Here is a 22740-nt window from a genome sequence, read left to right on the forward strand (position 1 = left end):
GCTATGCCGAGATTTTCTCGATATGATGAGAACAGGTGCCAAACACACGGGGTCGCCGCCCGATTCCTCCCCACTCAGTCACTTCCCTTACAGCTCATCTGGTAGATCCCACAATTCTCTCCGGGTATCGCTCTTCTGTTCCGGGACGGGGAGACATGTCACCCCTGGGCCTGGCATCGTCCATTGCCGATAACCCGCCCCGACGCATGCGGTACTCGGTAACGCTCTCAGAGCAGAGCCACATGTTGAATTTCCGGAACAGACGCCCAAAGGCACCGCGTCGCTTCTTGGGCTTGGGCTCGTAGGTGGCGGTGATGCCGTGTCGTTCGAGCCAAGTATTCCCCGTCGGCTGCTCTACGTAGCAACTATCGTTGACTTCTCGGGGTTGCTGCTGCTGTGGCTGTGGCCCGAGGTCGAACGTTATATGATCCGGTTGTGTTGGCTCTTGTGATGGTTCTTGTCGACGTCGGAACCGAGTAATCCCCTTTGGCTGCTCTGTGTGGTAAACAATGTTGCCTTGGAGCTTCTGCTGCTGCTTGCGGTGTTTTTGCATGAGCGGCGAGTCCATGAGAGAATCCAACGGGGAGGACCCCCAGTAAGGACCCCGGCTGTTTTCGATGCTGCTGGTGCTACTGCTGACCGTTGTTGAGCGTTGTGTGAGAATGAGAGAGAGGACAGTCTCGAAGAAAGCACGGAATTCAAGACGAATCTGCAGGCCTTCGGCCTTGCCATAGCCGTTATTGAAATGGGAGACCCCCGAGAGGGCGAGGCCGTAGAGGTGTTGCACCTGGTCATTGCGCTCCTCGATGAAGTCGGGCCTGATGCAGGTGTTAAGGCGAACCATGAAATTTTCCTTGGAGTCGGACACCCAGGGCTTGTACTCCATGTGCTGCATGATTGCCTGTGCTCGCTCGCGGGTGCTCAGATCGTTGCCGATCCAGGCCTTCCGGAGCGAGTATTTCCGATCTATGGTGCGTAGGTTGGTAATAATGTCCACCATATAGAAGCTGAGATCTTCTAGTAGCATGGTGGGATCGTAAACCCAGTCTGGGCAGGGGAACTCCGAAGCGGTGTTTTCGATTTGACAAGACATTGTTGCTGTTGTGGATGGGTAGTTGGATCTTGGCTCGAAAATGAAGGCTGATAGATGGGTATGGTCTAACAGAAGTTGATAATAGCCCGAAAGGAGTGTGACGAGAGTTTCTCGGTATCAGTAGTAGAATAGGCTCGGTGTTCTCTGTAGTATCAGATCGAGGCTTATGGTCGAAGCAGTGCAGCCAATGGCTTGAAGAGCAGACTCGGGTTGGATGGGTATGTAGAATACTTTGAAATTCGAAGTCGAGAAGGAGCAGAGAGAAATCGTTTATATGAATTTTGTAGTGTGGAAAACTTTCCCCGAAGCCAAACTGTAATAGCCGTTGGAAACTTGGGTCAGGCAGCAGGACCGTATAGTGTTACCAAGAATAGGGGTCATCCACCCAACAGCTAAAGTATAAAACATTTAACCACGTTCTCCTTGAGTTTTGCCTATTTGAGTCCTCTTACACTTTGGAGTCATACTATTGGCTTCCATTTTGACGTTTATATACTATTCGTAGAAATAAGAAGAAAATAACTTGAAGTAGTATAGAGAGGTAGCTGTGGATCGAAAAGGGTGGCTATTTGGGTAGTGAAGCCCGTCACAATATTACAGACAACCATAATAAGGGACCAAGAGGTTTTCTTTGCATGATTTGTGTTGTCAAATGTATGGTCGGGTACTACACTCGGGACAATATAGAGTTCAGACGTATAGGGGATGCTGCAAAATATCTTATCACCAACCCCTTTCAGACCCGCCTTCTTACGAGTTACAGTGTGGTAGCTGCCCAATGACTGCACAAACTGAGGAAGATAGACGATGGTAAGGTAGACTCGGCCGTGGACACCGTAGGACACTCCTGAACCCCCCTCCCCCTCCCCCTGTTCTGGACTAATACATGATGTTGTGCGTATGACTTAATAAATGCACCCGGAAATAAACATACAGACTTGGAAGTAATATCATGCGTAATTTTCAGCCAAGATCCCAAGTAGCCTAGATGCCAACAATACTGACCCGACCATTCTGGAGCTCCTACAATCCGGTTTCCATATCATAGTGAAACTATCTTACACTACGCCAGATGCCTGGCCTTTTGTGACTCCTTCCAGAAAAGGAATTAAGAAGAAAAAGAGGGTTCTCCCATTTGTCTGCATCTACTTACCGTGAGCCAAATCACCTGCTCCAAGGTAATACATAGAACAATAGAGAACCTATTCTGGCCTGCAGCAGGTTCACCCAGTGAGACTGAGCCACCCTAGTCGTAGAACGTTGTTGTCCTGCCAAACTCATCGAAGCAAATCAAGCTCTCGGCCGGGATAATGAAGCTATGGTAACTCGAAGCGTGAGCAGTGCATCTTCCAGGACTAGAGGGTCGTTCACGGTTATGATGGAGGGTAGGAAAAGGCAGTAAAGAGGGCTAATAACACTATTAAATAGGTATTTACTTACCGCGTCCCACTGTGCACATTACGATCGATCCCGTCGATGTATATGTCCTCCATCATCTCATGGTGTTCGCTCTCAGGCTCGCCTCGCGCCAGCCGCAGCTTCTCGAAATACACATAGGCGACGTAGTACACGCTCGACCGGATGCCGGCCCTGGAGCCGCGGGCGCGGCGGAAGTCGGACAGCTGCTTGGCCTGGATGCCCTTGCCTGTGGGCTTGTGCAGTTGCGCGAACAAGGTGCGGCGAAAGCCGGCTTGGGTAAGGCCCGGCGTCCGTCGGAGGTGCTTGTCGATCTTCCGGCGGACCTCGTCGCAGGTGTCGTAGATGGGCACCTCGTCGTCTTCCTCGCCGTCTAGGCGGATATGGCTGATGTCAGGGAGAGGACTGCCACTACTACTACTACTACCCGCATCAGAGCTCTCGGCCGCCGAAGAGGGAGAGACAGGCGGCGATCCGTTGGCTTCGGCCTCACTTCTCTGTCGCTCCCTCACGTGGGGAGATTCGGGCTCGGCTTCCTCTTCCAGCGTGAGCTCTGCTGCTGCTGCTGCTGCTGCTACTGCCGCTGCTGCTGCTACCGCTATGCGCTTCTTTCTCCTTAAGTTGTATCGTCCTCCTGTCGTAGGCTTCGTGACTGCTTTTGATTTGAAAGGCGCCATTGTTTCCCTATTGCGTTGGAACCGTATTTCTCGCAATGGATGGCTACTGGATGAAGTTGAATGAAGAGATCAGATTGGAGGCGGCTGCGGTCAAGATATGAGTTTTGAGATGAGGAGGCGCGCAGAGACAATTCACGTGTCAAGTTATGTCCCATCGCCAGAGATCGGACGAACATTGCTCGTGCGGCAAGAACTATGGGATGGCGGGAGATCAGCATCGTCGTTACCACCATCAGCCCAATCTTATTGGGACGAATATGAAGTCTAGAACCAGGATGGTGTGGGCCGTGGCTCTCACCCTCTGACCCCAGATCTAGGAATGGCCATACGGGTATCACAATCTTCCTTTCTCGTCGTAAGAAGAGGTATCATGCTATCATTCACCTGCGGCTCCCTCCAGGTGCATCTGCCCTCGCAGCCCCTCAAGTTTTGTTCGCAGACCCCCAGCAAGGGATTGTCTGATACTAATCGCAATGGAACTCAACGAAGCGTAAGGGGCACATCTCTTATTGATCCAGAGACTGCCCTTTCTTTTCACTTGTCCTCACCTCTTGCCGATGGATCACCGTCAAGCTCCAGTAAACAGCCAGGCCGGTAAGCAGGAGGACTGCATCCTCGACGTCGAGTCCTATAATCTCTTGATAGTCGACGGGCATTGCGTTGTCATTAGTTCTCGCTCTATGCGAAATCTATCATCGCCACGATCATCACGAACTTCTCAGGAACGCGTGCGAGTTGGATCGGCACTGTTTGCTACCATTGAACTCCATCGCTTGCTGGCATTACAGTGCACTATTCCACCCCTTTTACTTCGTACCTCCCTAGTTCCAAAGACGAATGATTAGAAATAAAAATAAAAATAGGGATATAATAATAAACCCTCTAAAGTAATACAGCAAAGGACCAATTAATATCGGTTTCGTGGGACTTCATAAGCTTGCTCTTCAGCCAACACCGGTGCTCGTAGCCCGAGTCACCCTCCATGTAGCCCCAGCCGCAGCCGGTGCACCCGTACGTGCCGGCGCAGTTGGTCATGCAGTCGAGCATGCTCTGCGTCGTGACCTGCTTCAGGTCGACGCCCCCGCTATCTCCGCTGTAGTCAACACCGCAGACGCGGAGGAAGCGCTTGTTGGAGCCAGGAACTTGGTACTCCGTCCCGTTGGCGGCGGGGCAGTCGAGTTTGCCTGCCGTGGCGGCCGGGTTGGTCGACGATGTGGTCAGACTGGCCGTCGCCGTCGCGGTAGTTGTGGATGTTAAGCTAGTGGTAGCCGTCGCGATGGATGTGGACGTGGGATCTGATGAGGTAGAAGATGCCCCGCTTGACACGGCCCCGGCGGCACCCGATGACCCAGATGCGTTCTTCCCAACCCCTATTCCCACGCCGATAGCAACAGCAATAAGAATCAACCCAACCAAGAGGCCGATCAGCATGTAGAGTCTCGACCTCCTCAGCCCGCAGACCCTTGTCGTTGACCTCCTACTCCACGTGTCGGATGCGGTCGTCAAGGAGGGCAGTTCATTCTTGCCGCCCATGGGGATGGGGAACCGCCCCTCTGCGGGAGGCAAGCCCTCGGGCGGTACTTCGGGCGGCGTCGGGTCGCGCAGCCATGACGCGGGGCCCAACGCGCGGGACAGCCGTTTCGATGCCCTGGAAGAGGCAGCGGCCGCTGGGGCAAAGTAGGCCTCCGAGGCCGTCTTTAATTCATTGAATTCGCGCTTCGCGAAGAAGTCGAAGCCTCGAAACTCGACCGGCGGCGATTGTGCCGCCGCTCCTCCTTTTGCCGCCGCTGCCGCCGCCGATGCTGCTGCTGGCGGCGGGGATCTAACTTCTTTCGTTTGTTGACGGGGCAATTGCTGTTGTTTGGCCACGGGCGGCGGCTGCGATGGCGCTGGCGGTTGTGGCGTGCTCATCATATCCGCCGGCCGGCCGCCCCCAGGTAGTGGCGGGTCGCCTAGACGGTCCGTCTTCTCCATAGAAATGCCACAACTAGCATTGTCGGGGTCCCATTGGTCTCCTTTCTGAGTCCTGACCTCGTTCGCCGTGGTCGTGATTATGTGAAATTTGTTGAATGATCGGACGGCCGCCAAGGAATGCGCGCCAGCAAAAAGGAGGGACGAAGAAAAAGAAGAAAAAGAGAGAGACTGCGAGGAGTGCGGAGGAGCCAGGAGAAGGTCGTCACCTTTCGGGCGATGTGATGGTGTGTTACTTTCGCGAGTCGCCTAGGTTGCCTATCCCGGTTCAGGTACCATGCCAGTTGCAATCTCGCAAAGCCTGCTCTGACCGGGGTTGGTTTTCCCTATCAGGCATCGCCTCCAGGACTATCTGTCGCAACCCTGCCAATAGCTCCTCTTAACTGCATCAATTGAGCGAGCAAAGAATCGCTACATTGGTCTTACAGGAAAGCCAGGCGGGCTTACTGCGAGTTTTTTTTCTTTTTCTTTTTCATTCAGAAGACAACTTTCGGGCCTTGCTCTGTATAGAATCTCAAGCAATGGGCGATGCATCGCAGCCAGTACTTAATGGCAAGTCGCCCGAGTTTGGTTGCGGCCCACATTTGCCAAGCTACTACATAGGTCGGTGCGTGCCTGGGTGCATATGGAAATGCGGCTCCGGGCGCGGAGCACATGGCTAAGACCGGGATAGACACAAGTCAGTGCAGCCCAAAGTCGAGGGATCCAGGAGGTACAGGAGGGAGGCCGCAGCGCTGCCCTCAACTGTGGACCAAGGCCTATAGATTGGCAATGATCATGGCTATGCATTCATGAGTGTAAAAGGTAGACGGGCGATACTCCGTAATAAAGGGCTCGTATATAGGCTCTCTCGCCCGAGAAAGAGGAAAAGTCCCACCCGATCTCGTGGTGGCACGATGCTCCATTGTTTGTTTCTCGTCCAGATCGTCGGACCAGTCACGAGCAACCCGCAGTGGCTACTAGGGATGGAGTAGGATCAACTGTACCTATTTGCAGGGGGTATATAAGAACCGAGATTTGGCACGACGCTTGGACTTTTGCTGAATTGCCCCGGTGAAAGAATTTGAGAAGAATTTGAGAAGAGTCGGAAGTAGGTAGAGTCGCTTCTGGTCCTCCCTCTTCCAGCGTGGAAGGAAGGAAGGACCAGGCAGAAGATCCAGCGGCGCCAACGGCAGTAGCAAACAGTGATGGGACTGAAGAGCGAGCAAGCAAACACGATTGCAAGCGAGGGCTGATTCAGTCTACGCCAATCCCCCATCCGAATGTGACGACAAGTCTGCTGTGTTTGCTGCGAATGCTTTGCTTTGTGGGTAGGTAAGTAATCAATTGTACGTTAATCGGCATTGACGGGGATGGAAATCCACTCGGAAACACCCCATGGGGGAAAGAAAGATCGATTCCCGCATCCATGCCCAACCACCTGAGGTGGCTCCAAGCATCGTTACATCTGAAGTTGTATTTGGGTGTCATTGTTACAGTTACAACAAGGCTCAGATGTGAGTAGCTGACTGATGTGTTCAGTGCCAAGCAATGCGTGAATGAGAAGTAGTAGGTATATTTGCATTGAAACGATGTAGAGCAGATGCTCTATGCCGCATGCCCAACTAGACCAAACACATGTCGATGCACGGAGAAATGCATATCGAGAAATGCTTCGGCCTTCATCCCTTACTCCGGTAATTTCGCACTGGGGGAAAGAACTGCTTGTCCGCGGCGGGCGATTTCTCTCCTTCTCTCCATACAATGGAGTTACGATGGTCGCGTATTCGTTGACAACGCCGGGGTGCGTTGAGGCTTCTCAGTATGATATGACTGTATGTAATCTGAATCGGGGCTGATGTAACTGAATAGAATCACATCTATTCGATCCTAAGTATCGACAGACGGCTCTCACGCGATGAGAGCCTGGGAAGCTACTTCTTCGTAAGCTGCTGCATGGCGCGAGCCAAAACCGAACAAGACAATATCGTACAATATATAGCATTAAATCATCATTAGCAGCCGACCGCTTCTCGGGGGTATCTTCAATTTGGCTCGAGTAAGACAAATGAGTTTCACCACCTTCCCCCGTTCATTTTGTCCTTTGGCGTTTCTTCTTTCGATGGCTCTCGTCCTTGCCTGCGCGCCCGTCGGACGAGCGCGCATCCACGTCGCCGACGCCCTCGTCCTCGTCCTCGGCGCAGGCGTCGCACTCCTGGTCGAATTGGTGCTCGTCGGTGTAAGCCCCTCTCTGACAGTATCCAAACACGCCCGAGTTCTTGGCCTCAAGACAAGGCAGCTCCTGCGTCAGGTCGTTCCAGGTGAAATAGCGGCCGCATTTGATACAAGAGCCGGTGAAAACCACCATGCGACACATTGCTACTCTTGTTCCTGGTCCAGCCAGTTGGGGCGATTTGCTGCGCTATATGTATCTGTCTCTCCCGTACGGAGACAGTGGCAGAGGGCCTGGCGCAATAGAGATTATGCTGAATTTGTGGTAATGTGAATGAGGCCTGGCAATCCCGGCCGCAACGGCGGGATAATTTCGAATCTGGTCTGCGTAACCTTGAGCGGAAAAGCAGGCAATCTCTGTTCACCCAGGATTTCCCACCCCGCTCGACGAGAAAGCCGCTACGGGCGCAGGAGTGAATTGCGAAGCAAAAGTTGCTGAGCTGACGTCGGGTGAAGTGGACAATAATGGTTTCTTATTCTGACAGAGAAACTGGGCCCAGGGATGCTGCATTGCTGAGGAGCCTGCCGTTATACCAAGGTTTCCTTTCGGGGCCGCCCTGTTTCTTGGGAGGTTGGCTCGTCTTCTCCGTTCTGTTACACCGCGGAGAAATAGACCAGAGAGAGAATGAGAACAGGTCGATTTGGGCCGAGTTCTATTTCTCGCGGCTTGACTGGGTCGGGGGTCGAGCGTGTGTGATTGATACCAACAACCACAGATGGGTGAGAAATGACCCTTAAAGCCGAGTAGGACGGGCAACGGCTAGTTGAAGGTCGTTTGGGCCAAGCCTCGGACCGACTTGACTTGCTTCTGCCTCGTTAAGTCGAGCTGCAGGTTGTCGCCTCGCAGGAGAAGAAATTAAAAAGGCATGCAAATTTGCTGTCATGCCACAGAATTAATAAATAGATGACAAGATGGATGAACTCTGTTGATAGGTGATGAGCCCACCCCACCTAAGACATGCATCGGGACCACCTCCGCTAGCTTGGAGGGGGATCTGAGGTTTAGTCGTAGGCGAGCAGGCCAGTAGGGGGGGCCCTTATTTAATGCAGGTTCGATCATAATGTTGTGTGTACGGTGTACGGAGTACTCCCACTGAACTTGCAAGAGGACAGCCTAGTTTTGGTGGGGGATTGATGTACTCGTGATCTTCTCCGTTGGTCTGCCTATCTCTCCGACTTTCTGACCGACCGACTAATGGAAGACGATGGGTGTTTTGCGATCTCAATCTGCTGACTTCCGACTTCCGAAAAGAGTCCCTAGGATACTACTACTTACTATACAACGTCGTAGTCTCGTGGGTGACTGCTTTACTGATTAATGAAGTGGGCTTGGAGGCATCCCACGGCAACACCCGAATGGTCCCGTTTTCCAGAATAGGGAATCAAATTCGGGAAAGCAAGAAAACAACATGCACATGATACAGATGGATCGGCCGTTTGTCTAGTTTCATATTAACGTTTGGAGATTAACTCGAAAACTCTGCCGATGTATATAAATACGCGGTTTGATAGGCAATGGCTTGCATCATCCTGTGAGGTGGCAGGCCGCAGGATCAAGAAACAGAACTAACCTACAGCGCTGTGCCGTACGCTAGACTCATCCAGGCCCCCTCGCCTACCAGCCAAGCCAGCTTACAACCCCTACAACCCCACAGGGCTTGCCTCCCCTCTCCTACCACTAGGTAACCTACAGGCCGTTGACGATGGGGTGTTGTCAGATTAATGAAAGCTCATCTGTCGTGTGCGACTCACCCGGGCCCTTCCACTCTACTTGTTTACATGTCATCAGTAATCAAATCGAGTGGGAAGCCGAAGAGAGCTGGTCGATCGCGCCTCAGTGCATATACCATGCACCAACACGGGAACGGCCAGATCAAAGGTGATGATGCCGCGGGCTGCCATCTCAACAAACTTGTCTGTCTGACTGGACTCTTCGCAAAGAGTGAACAGTGGCTGACGCTCATATGTCCCGAAACTTTAGCCGGGCATCATCAACCAACCGGATTGGCCTGTATCTTCCTCCGTCTCTCATTCCCTAGCCAACGCTTTCTCGTATTGAGCAGTGGTTGGATAACCCACTCGGATTGTACTTGTGCGTATGAAGAAACCTGGTGTCTATTTAGTAGATAGATAGACTCATCGATGCGAAAGCTGCATTACACGACGGGAAGATTTATGACTGCCCCCCACCATATATGTTATGCAATCTGGAGATGCCATCCCTTTTGCTGCCTTGGCCAGGGTTTGTTTGCCTTCTTTCCCGCACCTTCTGATTCGTCTCTTCTTCTTCTTCTTCTTCTTCTACTCCGTAACCCGGGCCTTTTCTCTCCGCAATTAGCCGAACGAGACCTCAGGGAGAGAGTGGAAGAGAGGGCGAGACATTGTAGGCCAGTTCACATGCTTCTTTCATGTGCGTCATGTCACTAAGGTTAGTGACAGGTGTATTGCCTTGACTTGACAGCCAACTTGGCATGCAGCGCAGTGAAACATTCGTGCGCTGTGCGCAACGGTCAAGATATGTAGCAATGGAATTCAACCAATTCGGGCCTCAAGCAATCCAAATAGTGAGACGCTGGGCTCGCTTGGTGGGACATACGACTACGAAGTATCCGTAGATGACTCGGAGACACTGCAGATATTAGAATATAATTGTTGGTTGGTAGTATTCCGAGGTTTTCCCACCGCCTCTCCACCGGCTCCCTCTATCCTCTTCCTGGCCGTGATATCTCAAGTATTAGCGTATATACATATCCGTGAGTCCTTCTATGGAGGGTTTCTAATAAAAAAACATGCGCCGAGTATTACAGTATGTAGTATATAGTGATTTAACTTGTTCCGCGTATATCCAGTGTGAACCAGAACATTAAAAACAAAACCTCTTCCCGCCACGTCGCTATGCAATTATGTACCAAAGACACGGAGAGCGATATGCGTCCGATGTTGTACGAATACGCAACGTATATCGACCATCAAACAACACCAAGACAATGCCACGCTAATAGAAAAGAGACCAAAGCTGTATATTCAGAAGGGCACAAGACATAGTTGTCGCCCAGGGTCGCTCAACCAAAAGTTTTCGTGTTCAAAAGAGCTGGGTTCGATGTGGTGATCAAGGTACGATGCTTTGTCGCCAGCGATCCACCATGTCGTGCTGTTGTCCAGGCTGCTGCATGGTCATTGGCATCATGTTCATCTGCAAAGGCATCTGCGGCATGCCATAAGCGGCGGTTGGTGCACCATAGCCGGCCACGTTGTAGTTGTTGCCCATCATGCCTCCCTGCATCGCACCACCGCTCATTCCCATGCCCATGCCGGGTGCTTGTTGCGGGGCCACAAAGCTGGGTACACGACTGTGCCTATTCAAGCCCGTGCCCCCGGTGCCGTCATTGAACTGCCCGGCACCAAACGCACCAGAGCGAGGCAGCTGAGCCGAGCTCAAGTTTTGAGGCATTTGCGAGCGGAGGGCAGCCAGCTTTGACTCCTGATCCCGTCGGAAGCGAGCAGCCTCCTCCTGGCGGGTGCGTTCCGCTTCCATCCTCGGGTCACTCAGGACTCTGCGAGAGGAATTGTTGTTGCCCAGAACGTCGGCGAGAGAATGCCGCTTATCCAGCCTGGGCATAATACCAGGAGGGGGCATATTTGAGTTCAGCGTGGTACCAGCGCCCATTTCACGCTCACGGGCTTCACGCTCAGCTTGCAGCCTTCGGCGGCGCTGCCCCAGAGTCTCCCTCTTCCTCCACTGGCGTCGTAGCTTTCTGTTTGCCCTTGTCTTGCGGTCCGGCATTATCTTCCTCTTTGAAAGCGTCTCCGAGTTGACTGAGAAGCTCGGTGGAGAATGCCGTGCTGACAGGTCTGGCACGAGGGAGAAGGTCATCACCCTCTTCTTTGGCACGCAGTCGGCGCATACGATCACCTAGGCTCTCACCCTCAATCTCATCATCAGCGGGTGCTGACAGATCCGGCCGCGAGTTGGAAGGGGAAAAGCCAAATCCGCCGCCCATACCAAGAGCACCACCAAGCGACGTCATAGTCTTGCGCTGGGTCATGGGACCTGGGTTGCGGCCTTGAAGTCGGGCTTGGCGGCGGCTCAGTGGCTCATTCTCTTCCTGCTCCCTACGCTCCATCAGCCCCAGGGGTCGATTCATTTCAGCGATTACGGTTTGAGCATCGTGGATTCCATTCTTCTTTGCCATCACAAGACCAAGTGGAAGATCCTCATCCTCGTCATCATCTGCGCCGTCATCGGGCGTCTCCCAGGCAAGGTTGATCTTCTTGCCCTTGCGGTTCCGGCGTTCCGTCTCCGCGACTGTGTCTAACTCGAGTAGTGTAGAATGCATTCCGTTGGGGTATGCTTGTGCAATGGGTCGCGTTCGCAGCTTCTGTTGGTGTTTCCGCATCTGGAGCTCAGCAAGAAGAGTGGTTGGTGGCCCGTTGTAAAGAAGCTCTTCGTCGATTTCTTCTTCGTCTTCCTCGTCATCATCCTCATCCGCTTCCGGCACACGTTCACCGTCGATAGAGCCGGATAATTTAGTTCGTTCATTATCCGACTCGTGATCCAGATCATCTTCTGCTACAGCATTCTTCTTGGCTTCCTTGCTAGGTGTTTGGCTGATACTCAGCTTACTAGGCGTTCGAAGATGGAAAAACGAGCTTCGTTTCTTCACATCCTTCACCTCTTTGACACCCAAAACAGTGGCAGAGCTGGTGCGCGTCATGTGAGATTTACGTTTCTTCTCATTTCCATAGACTTTGTGACCCAAAGGACCAGCGAAAGCATGATCTGTAAATGCATATACCGGTGCTTTGGCTGAGGCGTTCAAGATATCGTCTAATGTGGCTGACGCAGAACCGCCTTTGAGTTCTAGTGCGGGAGACTGGGATGGCAGGTCGAAGAATGCACTGGCGCGCAACTGTGGTGGCAGAGCTTCGAAAGTCGACATCTGCGTGTTGCGTTTGTCGGATGGGTCCATAACCGACATACCCATCATAGACAGGCGCGACTTTCGCGCCTCTTGGTTGACTCCTTGGGGATTAGGACGCGGTTGCGCCTCCGACTCGCTGGGAAACCCGAGCGTCAAATCCAGATTGCTCTCGGCCAGGCGTGGTGATAATGGATCGGAATCAGGATGCACGGATGGCGAACCAAGAATTGAGTTGGGTCCGGAACCCAGTGGATCGAGAAGCGGCTCAGGAATAACTTCCGGGAGCCAGTTAGCAGACTGTCGTGTAGCTTCTGGCATAGCGCTCAGCACTTGAGACCTGCGTTTGTTCCGCTCGCTGGCCTTGGGCTTTTTGGACAGCTTCTGCGGAAGATTTAGCATGAGAGGCACACGCGCTGGGTAGTACATCATCTGCTGTCCAGACTCAGGGTCCATGTACGATTTGGGTCGAACAGTAGGGGCTGTCGGCCTTGATATCCTTGGCCGTCCAGGAGTATCTTCGGGCACCTCGAGACTCATATCTATACCATGCAGAGGTGGCAAGAAATCATCCGCTTCCTCTTGATCGGGCGGACAATGGGAGCCGTCAAAATCAGCAAAGGCTAGTTCAGCTTGCTCGAAAGTACCGGCTGAACCGGATGGACTAGCCGGCCTCGCCTGCTGCTGCTGCGGCGGGCTCCTAAGAGGCTGCTTCTGTGCCTCGGAATAAGCCTGATCCCAATAATCATTGACAGATGACGATCCATAGTCGTTCGCATTGGGAGTACGATCCACGTCGGCAAGTGGCGGAACTCCCAGATTTGCTTCCTCCTCTGGGAACTCCTCCAGCTTGTCGGCTGCATCCATAGCAGCGGATGTGAGCGTGGTAGGTTCCAGCTCGGCGATACCTGTCAAGGCCGGAGGTTTGGACGTTGACCTGACACTCCGCATTGATGTCTTTCCCGGGCCATTTCGAGCCAGAGCCAATGGGGCTAGCTCGGCTTCCGACGCGTCCATCCTCGAAACAGATCCAGAACGTAATCGAGTAGTTGAGTTGGACAACAAAGAGTTATTCGGGGACATCACGTAGCCCGCAGGAGAGTAGCCACCGTGGCGGGCTGCGTTGTTCGTCTCGAGAATTGAGCTCGCGTGGGACACTTGCCTGCTGATCGGCGCGGTATTGCTAGTGTCGGGGATAGGGGCTGCAGCAGATGAGGCTACGCTGGCAGCCAAAATAGACGATCGGCGACTATCGCTTCGTTTGAGTTCACCGTGGAGATCTCGAATAGCGTCCTCGATGGACGAAGTCATAGACAGCTTCTCCGCCTTCGCTTCGAGCTGGGCAATGTTGCTGGCGTAGGAGTTGGCACGGGACCTCGAGCTGGGTGATGGGTGTACCAGAGAGGTACTCTTGGTCGAAGCGGTGCGTATTAACGGCTTTGGCTTGACGATGGGGGGAACTGTTGGGTCGACTGTATCTGCTGATAGTTATTATGGTGATGGTGGTAATGCAGGCTCTGCTCGTTTTTGCTTTCGCTCAAGGGAAAGTCTTTGATGGAAAGAGAGCTCCGCACTGGGAGAGAAGGGTCTCGATCAAGGACGGGGCCAGTCGTTGGGGCCTTGGAAGCTCGAGTCGAGGCGTTGGCGTGGCTGTCCCTGCACGCAGATTTGCCTTTCGTTGATGTGACTTTGGCATCCGGCGAAGGTAAATCCTGTTTGTCTATTTCCTCAACACTTGCAACGGACGCTGGGCTTGTTGCACTACCCGATTGTGGACTCGAGGAAAGCGACGAAGGGTCCCCTGGCGAAAGGAGATCGTATTCATTATTGGCATGTTTATTGACGCTTGTGGCTTGTGCTGTAGGTTTTATTGATTGGATCAAGGCATTGATGCTGCCCGAACGGGTTGTGGCTGTACTCGGGGACCCTCCGACAGCCAAATTTTCCGGGTTCGTGTCGCAGCTAGCTTTGCTGTCGCTGTAACCACCGTCGGTATTGCCCGCCGCAACATTTTCGCTATCCATGGAGACTGGGGTAAAAGTCGAGTCGGGCGGCTGTAGGCAGGGCATCGGCGACGAAGAGAGTGCAGGCGAATTGGACATTGGTGAAGGTCCATCGTTTAGCGCATCGTTGTCGTCCTGCATGGCCTCGCGCTGTGGTGGGAGAGTCGCCATAGTGGCCCTTTGCGCGCGAGGGAATTGACGGAAAGGGCAGTCGTATTATTCGTCTCTCTCGAGTCAGAGCGGGATTCCAGATCTCCTTACTCTTTTTCCTTATGTCTTAAAAACTTCGCTATCCCGGATGCGCTGGGCTATTTATTGTTATTTATTGATTTGCTGCAGTCGGGATAACCCGTCCAGGCCAGGAGGCTTGTACCTTCACGCTCCAGTTTACAACCTTGACCGGCGATACATCGACAGGGTGGGTCGGCGGAATTGGGACAACGCTGGGTTTTGCTGGCCAACCTTATCCAAGGATTGCGGATTTCCGCCAACCTAGGGTCTTGGATTATATGGACTGGCAGGGTCGTCGTTGATGAATAAGTAAGTAGGTATTCAAAGAGGCATATAATAAGGTATTCCAAGGTAGTGGGAGGCTTTTTTAGGTGCACGTGCGTAGACGCTAGCCGACTTGTTCTGATTCAACCGCCCAGGACTTGCTTCTTCTGTTATTCGCGAAAGTCAAATATAAAGATAAAAGAAAAAGGTGGATGGGGGATCAGAGGGAGGGAAAGGATGTTGTCTAGTGGACAGTGAAGACAACACCCACTGTACGTGATGTGAGGTACTGATTGAATGGTATTGACGTAGGAAAGTAGGATGGAACTGGAGGCAGAATGTACGCATCTACATAAGGTATGTACAGATGCAAGTACCTCGTTACTTCTCATCAAATACAAATACTGCAGGCACTCTGGTGGTGGGATGTAAGAAAAAAAAAAGGTGGAAAGACTCTGATGCATGGAACGGGAGCGTCCTTCGCACCGTCGTCCCCAGAAAAAGGATGATGGATTGATGTTACCGGCTGTCGATACTGTACTGCTACGATTCGTTCGTCCGCTACCCACTCGAGAAATGTTGGAAAATATTGAACAGGGAACCTCAGAACCTGGCCGGTAGCACAGCAGCTAGTGGTAATGGAGGTAGAGCTACAGTACGGTCTCGAAAGTATTCGGCTCCCCCCCCTTGCTAGCGTACAGCAGCACGGTCCATCCGAGGTATTCGACACTTCAACGCGTGAATATATACGAGCGTGTCATCGTACATATTCCGTTAACATCGCCATCAACTGTCGAAGAATTAGCGGAATAAGTCCGGGAGGCATAGAATAGTATCGTTATACTCAAAAAAAATTAATGCCTTGTGGCGTCGAGAGAGTATACGCGATAAGGGGATAGTATACGGATATGTAATTATACATCAGATGCACCGTGCTGCCAAACGCTAGCAAAGGGGGTGGCCGAATACTTTCGAGACCGTACTGTAGCACGGTAGATGCGATTGATCCAATGTGTCAAGGACTCAAGGTTGGGACGAGAAACCAGTCAAGGAGTCCAGTCCGTTGAGTACAGCATCATGGGATGGAAAGTCACCTAAATTTAGAGGCATGTACCTCTCCAACTCCAGGTAACTCAGCTGCTTTATTATGCGCCGTATCACAGGATGTCGCACAAACATGCCGTGTCTCCGTCTGTCACTCTATTCCCTCCCAATCTTCCCACAGAGATTTCATCATCTAACCAGGATATATCCCAAATCCTGGTTGCGCATCTGGCTAGTAGTCGGTTACGTACCTCAATTATGGGGGCTTTCCCAGGGGAAAAAAGAGAAAAGAAACCTCTCCCTCGTGAAGACAGGGGGCAGCCTGGCCTGGGGCAACGGGGGTAAGTCGAAACAACATGTGGATTTTGATTTCGGTGATGGGTAGCTTTACAGGGACGAGGGCATCTCAGGTCGGTTGGTCGGTGCCGTGCAAAAAAATAAGAAACGACAGATTACCTACCACGCTACCTATTGGGCAGGTAGATAGAGATGCATCTACCCTTATTACTCACATATAAACAACGCGTATGAATCAAGCCAACACCACTCCAACCCCCATAGATCGTCGGTTTAATAATGGGTAGGTTGTTCTTGGTCGGATGGCACGTTTTGTCTGGGATCATAGGCCGTCTGGACCGCCTCGCCGACGGGTTACCAGCAGCCTCATTGACCGAACTAGCATCCAGACGGCCAGAGGTGAAGGACGCCGTTGAGCCTTACGCTCTTAGCCTATTGAAAGCCGATGTGGCCGTCAGTACCAGACTGCTCCACGACGAAGTGCTCCAAAAGGTCCCGTCGCTAGGGTAGTCCTAATCCGGCTGTCTGCCGTTCGTTCCCATCCTTGATCCTTAGGAGGGGTGACAAACGAAACAACATGGCACAGTATGTAGTAGAGTTGACTAGCAGCGTGGAAATGCTAGTTTGGACTCTGGACCTGTTCGGATAGGATCCCAAGTTCCCAACCCAATGGGCCAGTGCAGCGGCAGGTCGCCTATTCGCCTGCTCGAAGACGCGCCCCCTTTGAAAGTCTTCACCAGGAATCTTTGACCGCCTTACCTCGACGCAAACACATCCTATGGCTCTCAGCATAGCCAATAGACTCGCCAACATTTCTTCAGGGGTTTCATCACGAAGATCGTCGGTCCTTCGACTCCAGCTGCAAGGCCTCGATATTACCTAATGCTACGACCTCCGTTGTGCCTGAACGATGGCTACAGAGAGAGGTGTGGTCCTGCCGTCCTGCCCGGCCATGGATCGACGTCATTGAGCCCCCCATCGACCTACTCCAATCTGTGCGCTACGAGCGATCGTTCAATTTCAATTTCCACTCTCTCTAGGTAGACCAAGAGTAGACCAATGCAAGGCGACGGTATTGTGGCAATAGTCTAGAGGGGATCGCATGCTCCATAGAGTAAGCAGCGCTTCGGTCTTTCTCACTGCCAGCCTCGAGACCTGATACCCACGCCATCGTGATGCTGCATTTGGTATCCGTCCGTTTTGGTCTCATCTAAGACGGGTCAATGATTCCCAATACTTTTGCGCTGCCCATGAGCCGGAACGCCAAAGCTGTATTTTGATATGATATGCAACAGCCACAGAGCAGAAACGCCTATCTTCAGTGGTGGCGGCTGAAGCAACCCACATGCTGCCCGCCACCCCTGCCAATCTGCCCGTCTGCCCCCCGACAGCTACTTCAACACAGTACACGTACATATGTACAGTAAGCCTAGACGTTCGTCAAATTCGTCAAAGGCAGATCCCTCCGACATGACTAGGTTGCCTCTTTCGGATTCGTCCTTCCAGCCTGCATGTGCTTCATTTCAACATCATGTGCCAAGTGATAACGAATGGCAAGCCTTCACTCTCCTTGCAACGACGTGGTCACTTATGCATGTTCGCGCGGGACTTTCTAAAGGCCGGTATGGATGAGGTGAGATAGATTGTGTCTACTTCTAGTAGTATGCTCACAATGTCAGCAGCCTAGATAACAGAACCAGCGCGCAACATCTTACCCCCCTCTTCACCCCCATAGCCAGCAGGTGTGTATGTACATGCGATTTCAATGTAACGGCGGGTAAGAAGAATATCCACCTGACAGACAGGTTGGGGTTGCATTGGTCACCCATCCCATCCCCCCATCTAGCACAACACACCAAAACGAGCGATACACGTCATGAACCTACATGCACCAATGTCGGCCTATTGTAAGCAGGCTCTCGGGAGGAAATGCCACTGCTTGATGGAATTGGTGAGCTCCTTCGTTTGCAAAGAGAGAAAGACTCTGAATGGGCTTAACCATATCCACCGCCCCCATAGGCGCAAAACAACATCTCTAATCAATTCATGACATCGCATGAAGATTAGTCTGCATGCATGCAGGCTGGCGTGTGCTGCATATAACCACCTTTATTGACATCTAGGACCAGGGTGCATACTCGACAAATCCTGGCGTCTCATCTCGGCTAGATTACCGACTGGGAAGAAATGCGTCCTCAAGAGGTGATTTGGTCTATCATAGGAATGCCAGATGGCGGGACGTTATCGCAATAGCCTGATGAAATCCAAAATTACGGCTTACGATCCTAATTGACCATATCATAGTGCTGGGCAAAAGCCAAAGAGGCGGGAGATAACGCACGTTGCGTTACTACAGCTAGATTAGGTTAGATGTTGTCCGTCAGGCGTACGTTCATCGGGTGTCTTATCTACCTAACTTGGACGGTTCTCTTTTTTAAGTTCCGAGTTAGGAAACTCTGCAATCAACAAGTTCACGTCGAACGCGTCGCGTCAACGGTCTTTCCTACGGTAGGAATCCTACCGTTGGTTAACCGATATGTCTCAGTCAGCTTCGCTGGTCGTCGGCTGCTAACTAATCACCAGCCACGATAGATAACGATGGAACTGTGCCATGGGGTCTCCGGACTTAAAGCCTATAGTCCAAATCTTCCATCACGCCCCAGCGATGCCATGAACTCTATCGCGACAGGCGGAGCTGGGGATTCGAAAGCTTCTGGTAGTGAGGGCGATCAGCTTACGAGGCTTCCTCCTACGATATCTACGTCTCATTCGCGGGAGAAGCTGGGATTCACTGCTTTTAACTATTGCGATGCTTTGTTTAACAGGCTTGACGGATATATTGGGCGCAGAAGACGACTGAACGCAATGTTAATACACCATTCATTGTCCACTCTCAACATTTTAGCAAGCCGATGTGGCAAACCAAGATCTCGACCACCTCACACCTGTCTAGGATCTAAGTCCATCACCCAAGCTTCACAGAAACGTCTGACATCACCTTATGTCAATCATGTAGATACTCTTAGCACCTAGTGGCGCTGATCCCTCTTGTTTTGCTGGCCGTTTCCATTGCGAAGGTACTAAGAAGATAGTGACTTGCCTCCCGCATGATCACGATGTTCTCGACGCTGCCCAGGAAAAGCAGCACGAAACGAATATAATTTGGATCTAAGCTGTTAGTCATCAGGTCGGAACAACTTTTCCGAAGGTAGAGGAAGGTTCCATGAGAATTTAATAGGAGATGGTTTCCGAAAACACAGGTGTCTTACTTACAACCCCTTTTCCGCCGATGAAACCAAACTGTATGTGAAACATTCGACTCGTGCCTTCCCACATATGCTGTCATTATCACCTGGTAAAGGAGAAACATAATCTCAACATCTATATATATCTTTCAAGTCTTGACGTGAATAGTTTTGCTCACACTGAGTCATCCTGTCTTATCATGATGTTCTTGCAAATTGGCCTGCACTTCGCCCAAGTCTCTGGAGTCACCTAAAATGGTCTATATTGTAGCCCGAAGCTATTGCCATCTTCTGCTTTAATCGATGGCGTAGCTGGTCACTGGAATACAATACACATAGCGATCAGTTGGGTAGTTGGCATCATATTGCACTCGGTTAAGCCGCTTTTTGGGGGCGGAAGGGAAAACCAAGGGTCGTGCCGCAAAAAAAACGAGTAATGAAAAAGTATTCAACAACTACGATGATCCTAGTATTCTCACACCGTCAATGAGGAGGGATGTTATGCAAGGACGAACCCACTGCTTCGCGGACATTCATCGAGAGCTCACTTCATACAAGTTCCTGTCATCGTAACTCCCCTAAAGTATACAGCAGGCTGGTGCTAAGCTCCTGCTTCTCCCTTATTGAGTCTTAGTCAGACCCACCGAGAAGCGAACACATGAGTTATTGGCTGGAAAGAGAGGGGGAGAGAGAAACCAGCCCATTATTGTTCAGCCCCATCCCGCCGTTGGTTGACGATACTTCTAATGAGCACAGGAAGTTCCATGCTTTAGTGAGAACGTTTATTTCTATTTTTCCTTTATGTACAGCGAGCTTCTCAAACGCTCTATGAGAGAACCAGGCAGATTCCAGCTTGTCCCATTCTCTTCTCGTCAGTCCTGAATGTCGCCCGTTCACTCGGTTGTGAGGTTTGTAGATTTAGAAAAAATACAGACTTCTGTGCTATTGGCATAGGGTTGATTTCCTTAATAGTGGGTGATCTACTTGGGTTCTTCGGAAGCTGCAGTGCTGTTCCCTCCGGCACCGCAGCTGCCTGAAAGTTCACATATTTGGATATATTACGTGTATATCTCATAGGCCGGCAAGATCCGTGAGACCGTCTGGCTGGCCTACCGTGCGCCCCCTTTCCTTCCACCGTTGAGGTACCTTTGGACTCATACGCTGTCCATCTTACACAATGCTGCAGTGTTTCGACTAGGGAGTTATTCACTGTTCAACCCACCCACAACTAAACGCGTCCCCAGAACGGTGCCTTACTGTCGTATAATTAGGGATGAATACAACCTGGACAAATCAAAGACGTTACTACAGTAGTGGTCAGAAATTAGGCATCAATCATGTCCAGCCGACGAATGTCCGTCCCTTCGGTATGCACTTAGTAATCTGGAGGATACAGAAATGCCAATCTAAGCTGCACACTACGGTAGCACATGTATGTCTGCCAAAATACTGTCCTTAGTTGATCTGTTATCTAGCTATAGGGTCTGTGGGATACCAACAGATGACGATAAGAACTTTCTCTGGTCGAGCCTCATTTAAGCGAGCCGCCGCACCCCAAACGTTGAACAGAACAACAATAACTAATAAGGCAGAGGATACATAGCATTACAGACACCAAGTACGGGCTTTTATTCATCAAAAGGACTACCAGAGTGAACACGGACAGTGTTAAGGGATTTTCGTGTACTCCAACACCAATACAAATAATGAGAAATATATGAAGACTACTGGCATTAATATTGTATATGGAACTGTGGCCGGCTCTTCGTGGAAACTTTGAACAGTTTTCATACTTAAAACTCTGCACCTATTTCCGCCAGGGATTGAAGAAGTCAGTTCCATTACCCGGGCGTGATCAGGATGTATATACGTTTCCTTTACCGCAGCAACGTGACCCGTGCCCTACCGCAGAACAACACAGATCCAACACTAAGACCCGGGAGACAGGAGCAAAGAAGACATGTATGGGAACGGGAACACCCTTGACAGTTATCAAATCCACTTGACTGAACTATCGCTACCCTTGGTAACACAGGAGCCGTTAATGTGCGGCTGGAACGACTGAAGATCCTCGAGAATACTCGCCGACTGCATCTGGTGACTTGACTGCATGCGCCAGGTAAACAATGTTTTTTGACGTGAGTTAATGTAATGTAGCACGTATAAGGCTGTCTGCTATTAATTTCAGCCCGCAAGATTTGTGTTATCTATATTTGCCACAGCAAGTTGCGCTATCAAGCCTAATTTTCTCGATGATGTGGGATTCTTCACTGACCATGGTGCAGACGTATTGCTGGACGAACCGTTTAGCATCATATTCAATGGTTTCGAGTAAAAGAATGTCGTTTCCATCTAGTTTTGTACATGGGTGCTGGGGTATAAGCTGCTGGCCTCGAAGCATGTGATGATCATCAACGAAAATCATTAGATGAGCCAAAACCCATATACTTGGTCATCAACCGTTCTACTTTTGTGAGATGTGAAGAAAGCGAAGCTGATATTACGCGAGAAACTGAAGACAAAGAGTGTGGAAATAGACCGACGTGGCGCCGTGAAAAGGGGTAATATGTCCTTGGTCACTTTTTCTTGTGATAATACCAAACTACAACTCCATATAGATCTAAAGTTTAAATTCGTAGAGATATTGTCTTCATTGGTAACCTAGACTAGTAGGCGATATATATATCGAGGACTGAATTTACCTCTTAATACTGACTCAACGTAGACCAGCAAACGCCCTCCCAGGATTCACCTAACCTCGACTTCTCTTAGTATAAGGGTTACCATCCCACATGTACAAGAACTCTTTTCGATTACTTAGGCGTGTTTCATATTAATATTCACGGCATTTTGCTCTACTGGATATACTTAACATAAATCTACATCCCTTACCCCTTTCGAACTTACCTAGACCAGAGAAATTTGACGTCGGTAAGCCCGGCGCACAGTCATCCTGAGCAACACCAGCGCGAGAGCAGTGAACTTCATCATGGCGATACCGACAATGATGCCGACAATCAGGCCGCTGAACAGGTCGGTCCAAGGACTCTGCCCGCTTGATGCAGGGACGGGCATGGGCCTGACCGAAAGCTCGGTAGTATCGACTTGTTGGCGGATATAGCGGTTCGACATGATGGCTGGTCTCGGAACAAACGTCTCTCCTTTTACTATGGCTGATTTCTAGAAACAGGCAATAGACTGGATCGTATTTAACTTTGTATCAGACCTAACTGCCAGGACCCCGGAAGACAACGTCGGAGCTTTTATAGAGTCTAAGTAGCGCTGGTGATCAAACAGACAGGGCCACAAGACAATGCGCTCTTTCAAATCATTATTACATTATTAAGTGTTAAATGAAAAAGAATAGAC

General features: G+C 51.1%; 6 protein-coding genes across 6 annotated transcripts; all 6 read right to left on the bottom strand.

Moving 5' to 3' along the window:
* Positions 1–94: 94 nt before the first annotated feature.
* On the bottom strand, positions 95–1027 carry PG994_001774 (uncharacterized protein; the record flags this gene model as incomplete). Its single annotated transcript, XM_066853183.1, has 1 exon — positions 95–1027. One exon carries the CDS (start codon positions 1025–1027, stop codon positions 95–97), a length of 933 nt encoding a protein of 310 aa, XP_066721324.1.
* A 1312-nt stretch (positions 1028–2339) lies between these two features.
* Positions 2340–3186, bottom strand: PG994_001775 (uncharacterized protein; the record flags this gene model as incomplete). Its single annotated transcript, XM_066853184.1, has 2 exons — positions 2340–2448; positions 2534–3186. The coding sequence occupies 2 exons, from the start codon at positions 3184–3186 to the stop codon at positions 2340–2342; spliced, it is 762 nt and encodes a 253-aa protein (XP_066721325.1).
* Positions 3187–4068: 882 nt separating this feature from the next.
* On the bottom strand, positions 4069–5100 carry PG994_001776 (uncharacterized protein; the record flags this gene model as incomplete). The annotated part of the gene is made up of 1 exon (XM_066853185.1): positions 4069–5100. One exon carries the CDS (start codon positions 5098–5100, stop codon positions 4069–4071), a length of 1032 nt encoding a protein of 343 aa, XP_066721326.1.
* A 2128-nt stretch (positions 5101–7228) lies between these two features.
* On the bottom strand, positions 7229–7513 carry PG994_001777 (uncharacterized protein; the record flags this gene model as incomplete). The annotated part of the gene is made up of 1 exon (XM_066853186.1): positions 7229–7513. One exon carries the CDS (start codon positions 7511–7513, stop codon positions 7229–7231), a length of 285 nt encoding a protein of 94 aa, XP_066721327.1.
* A 2964-nt stretch (positions 7514–10477) lies between these two features.
* Positions 10478–14461, bottom strand: PG994_001778 (uncharacterized protein; the record flags this gene model as incomplete). The annotated part of the gene is made up of 3 exons (XM_066853187.1): positions 10478–11080; positions 11109–13638; positions 14214–14461. The coding sequence occupies 3 exons, from the start codon at positions 14459–14461 to the stop codon at positions 10478–10480; spliced, it is 3381 nt and encodes a 1126-aa protein (XP_066721328.1).
* Positions 14462–22278: 7817 nt separating this feature from the next.
* Positions 22279–22503, bottom strand: PG994_001779 (uncharacterized protein; the record flags this gene model as incomplete). Its single annotated transcript, XM_066853188.1, has 1 exon — positions 22279–22503. The coding sequence occupies one exon, from the start codon at positions 22501–22503 to the stop codon at positions 22279–22281; it is 225 nt and encodes a 74-aa protein (XP_066721329.1).
* Between the last annotated feature and the right edge of the window lie 237 nt (positions 22504–22740).

Source organism: Apiospora phragmitis, assembly GCF_038363925.1.
Source record: "Apiospora phragmitis strain CBS 135458 chromosome Unknown utg000002l:1.0-5516284.0:1.0-5523493.0, whole genome shotgun sequence".
NCBI lineage: Eukaryota > Fungi > Ascomycota > Sordariomycetes > Amphisphaeriales > Apiosporaceae > Apiospora > Apiospora phragmitis.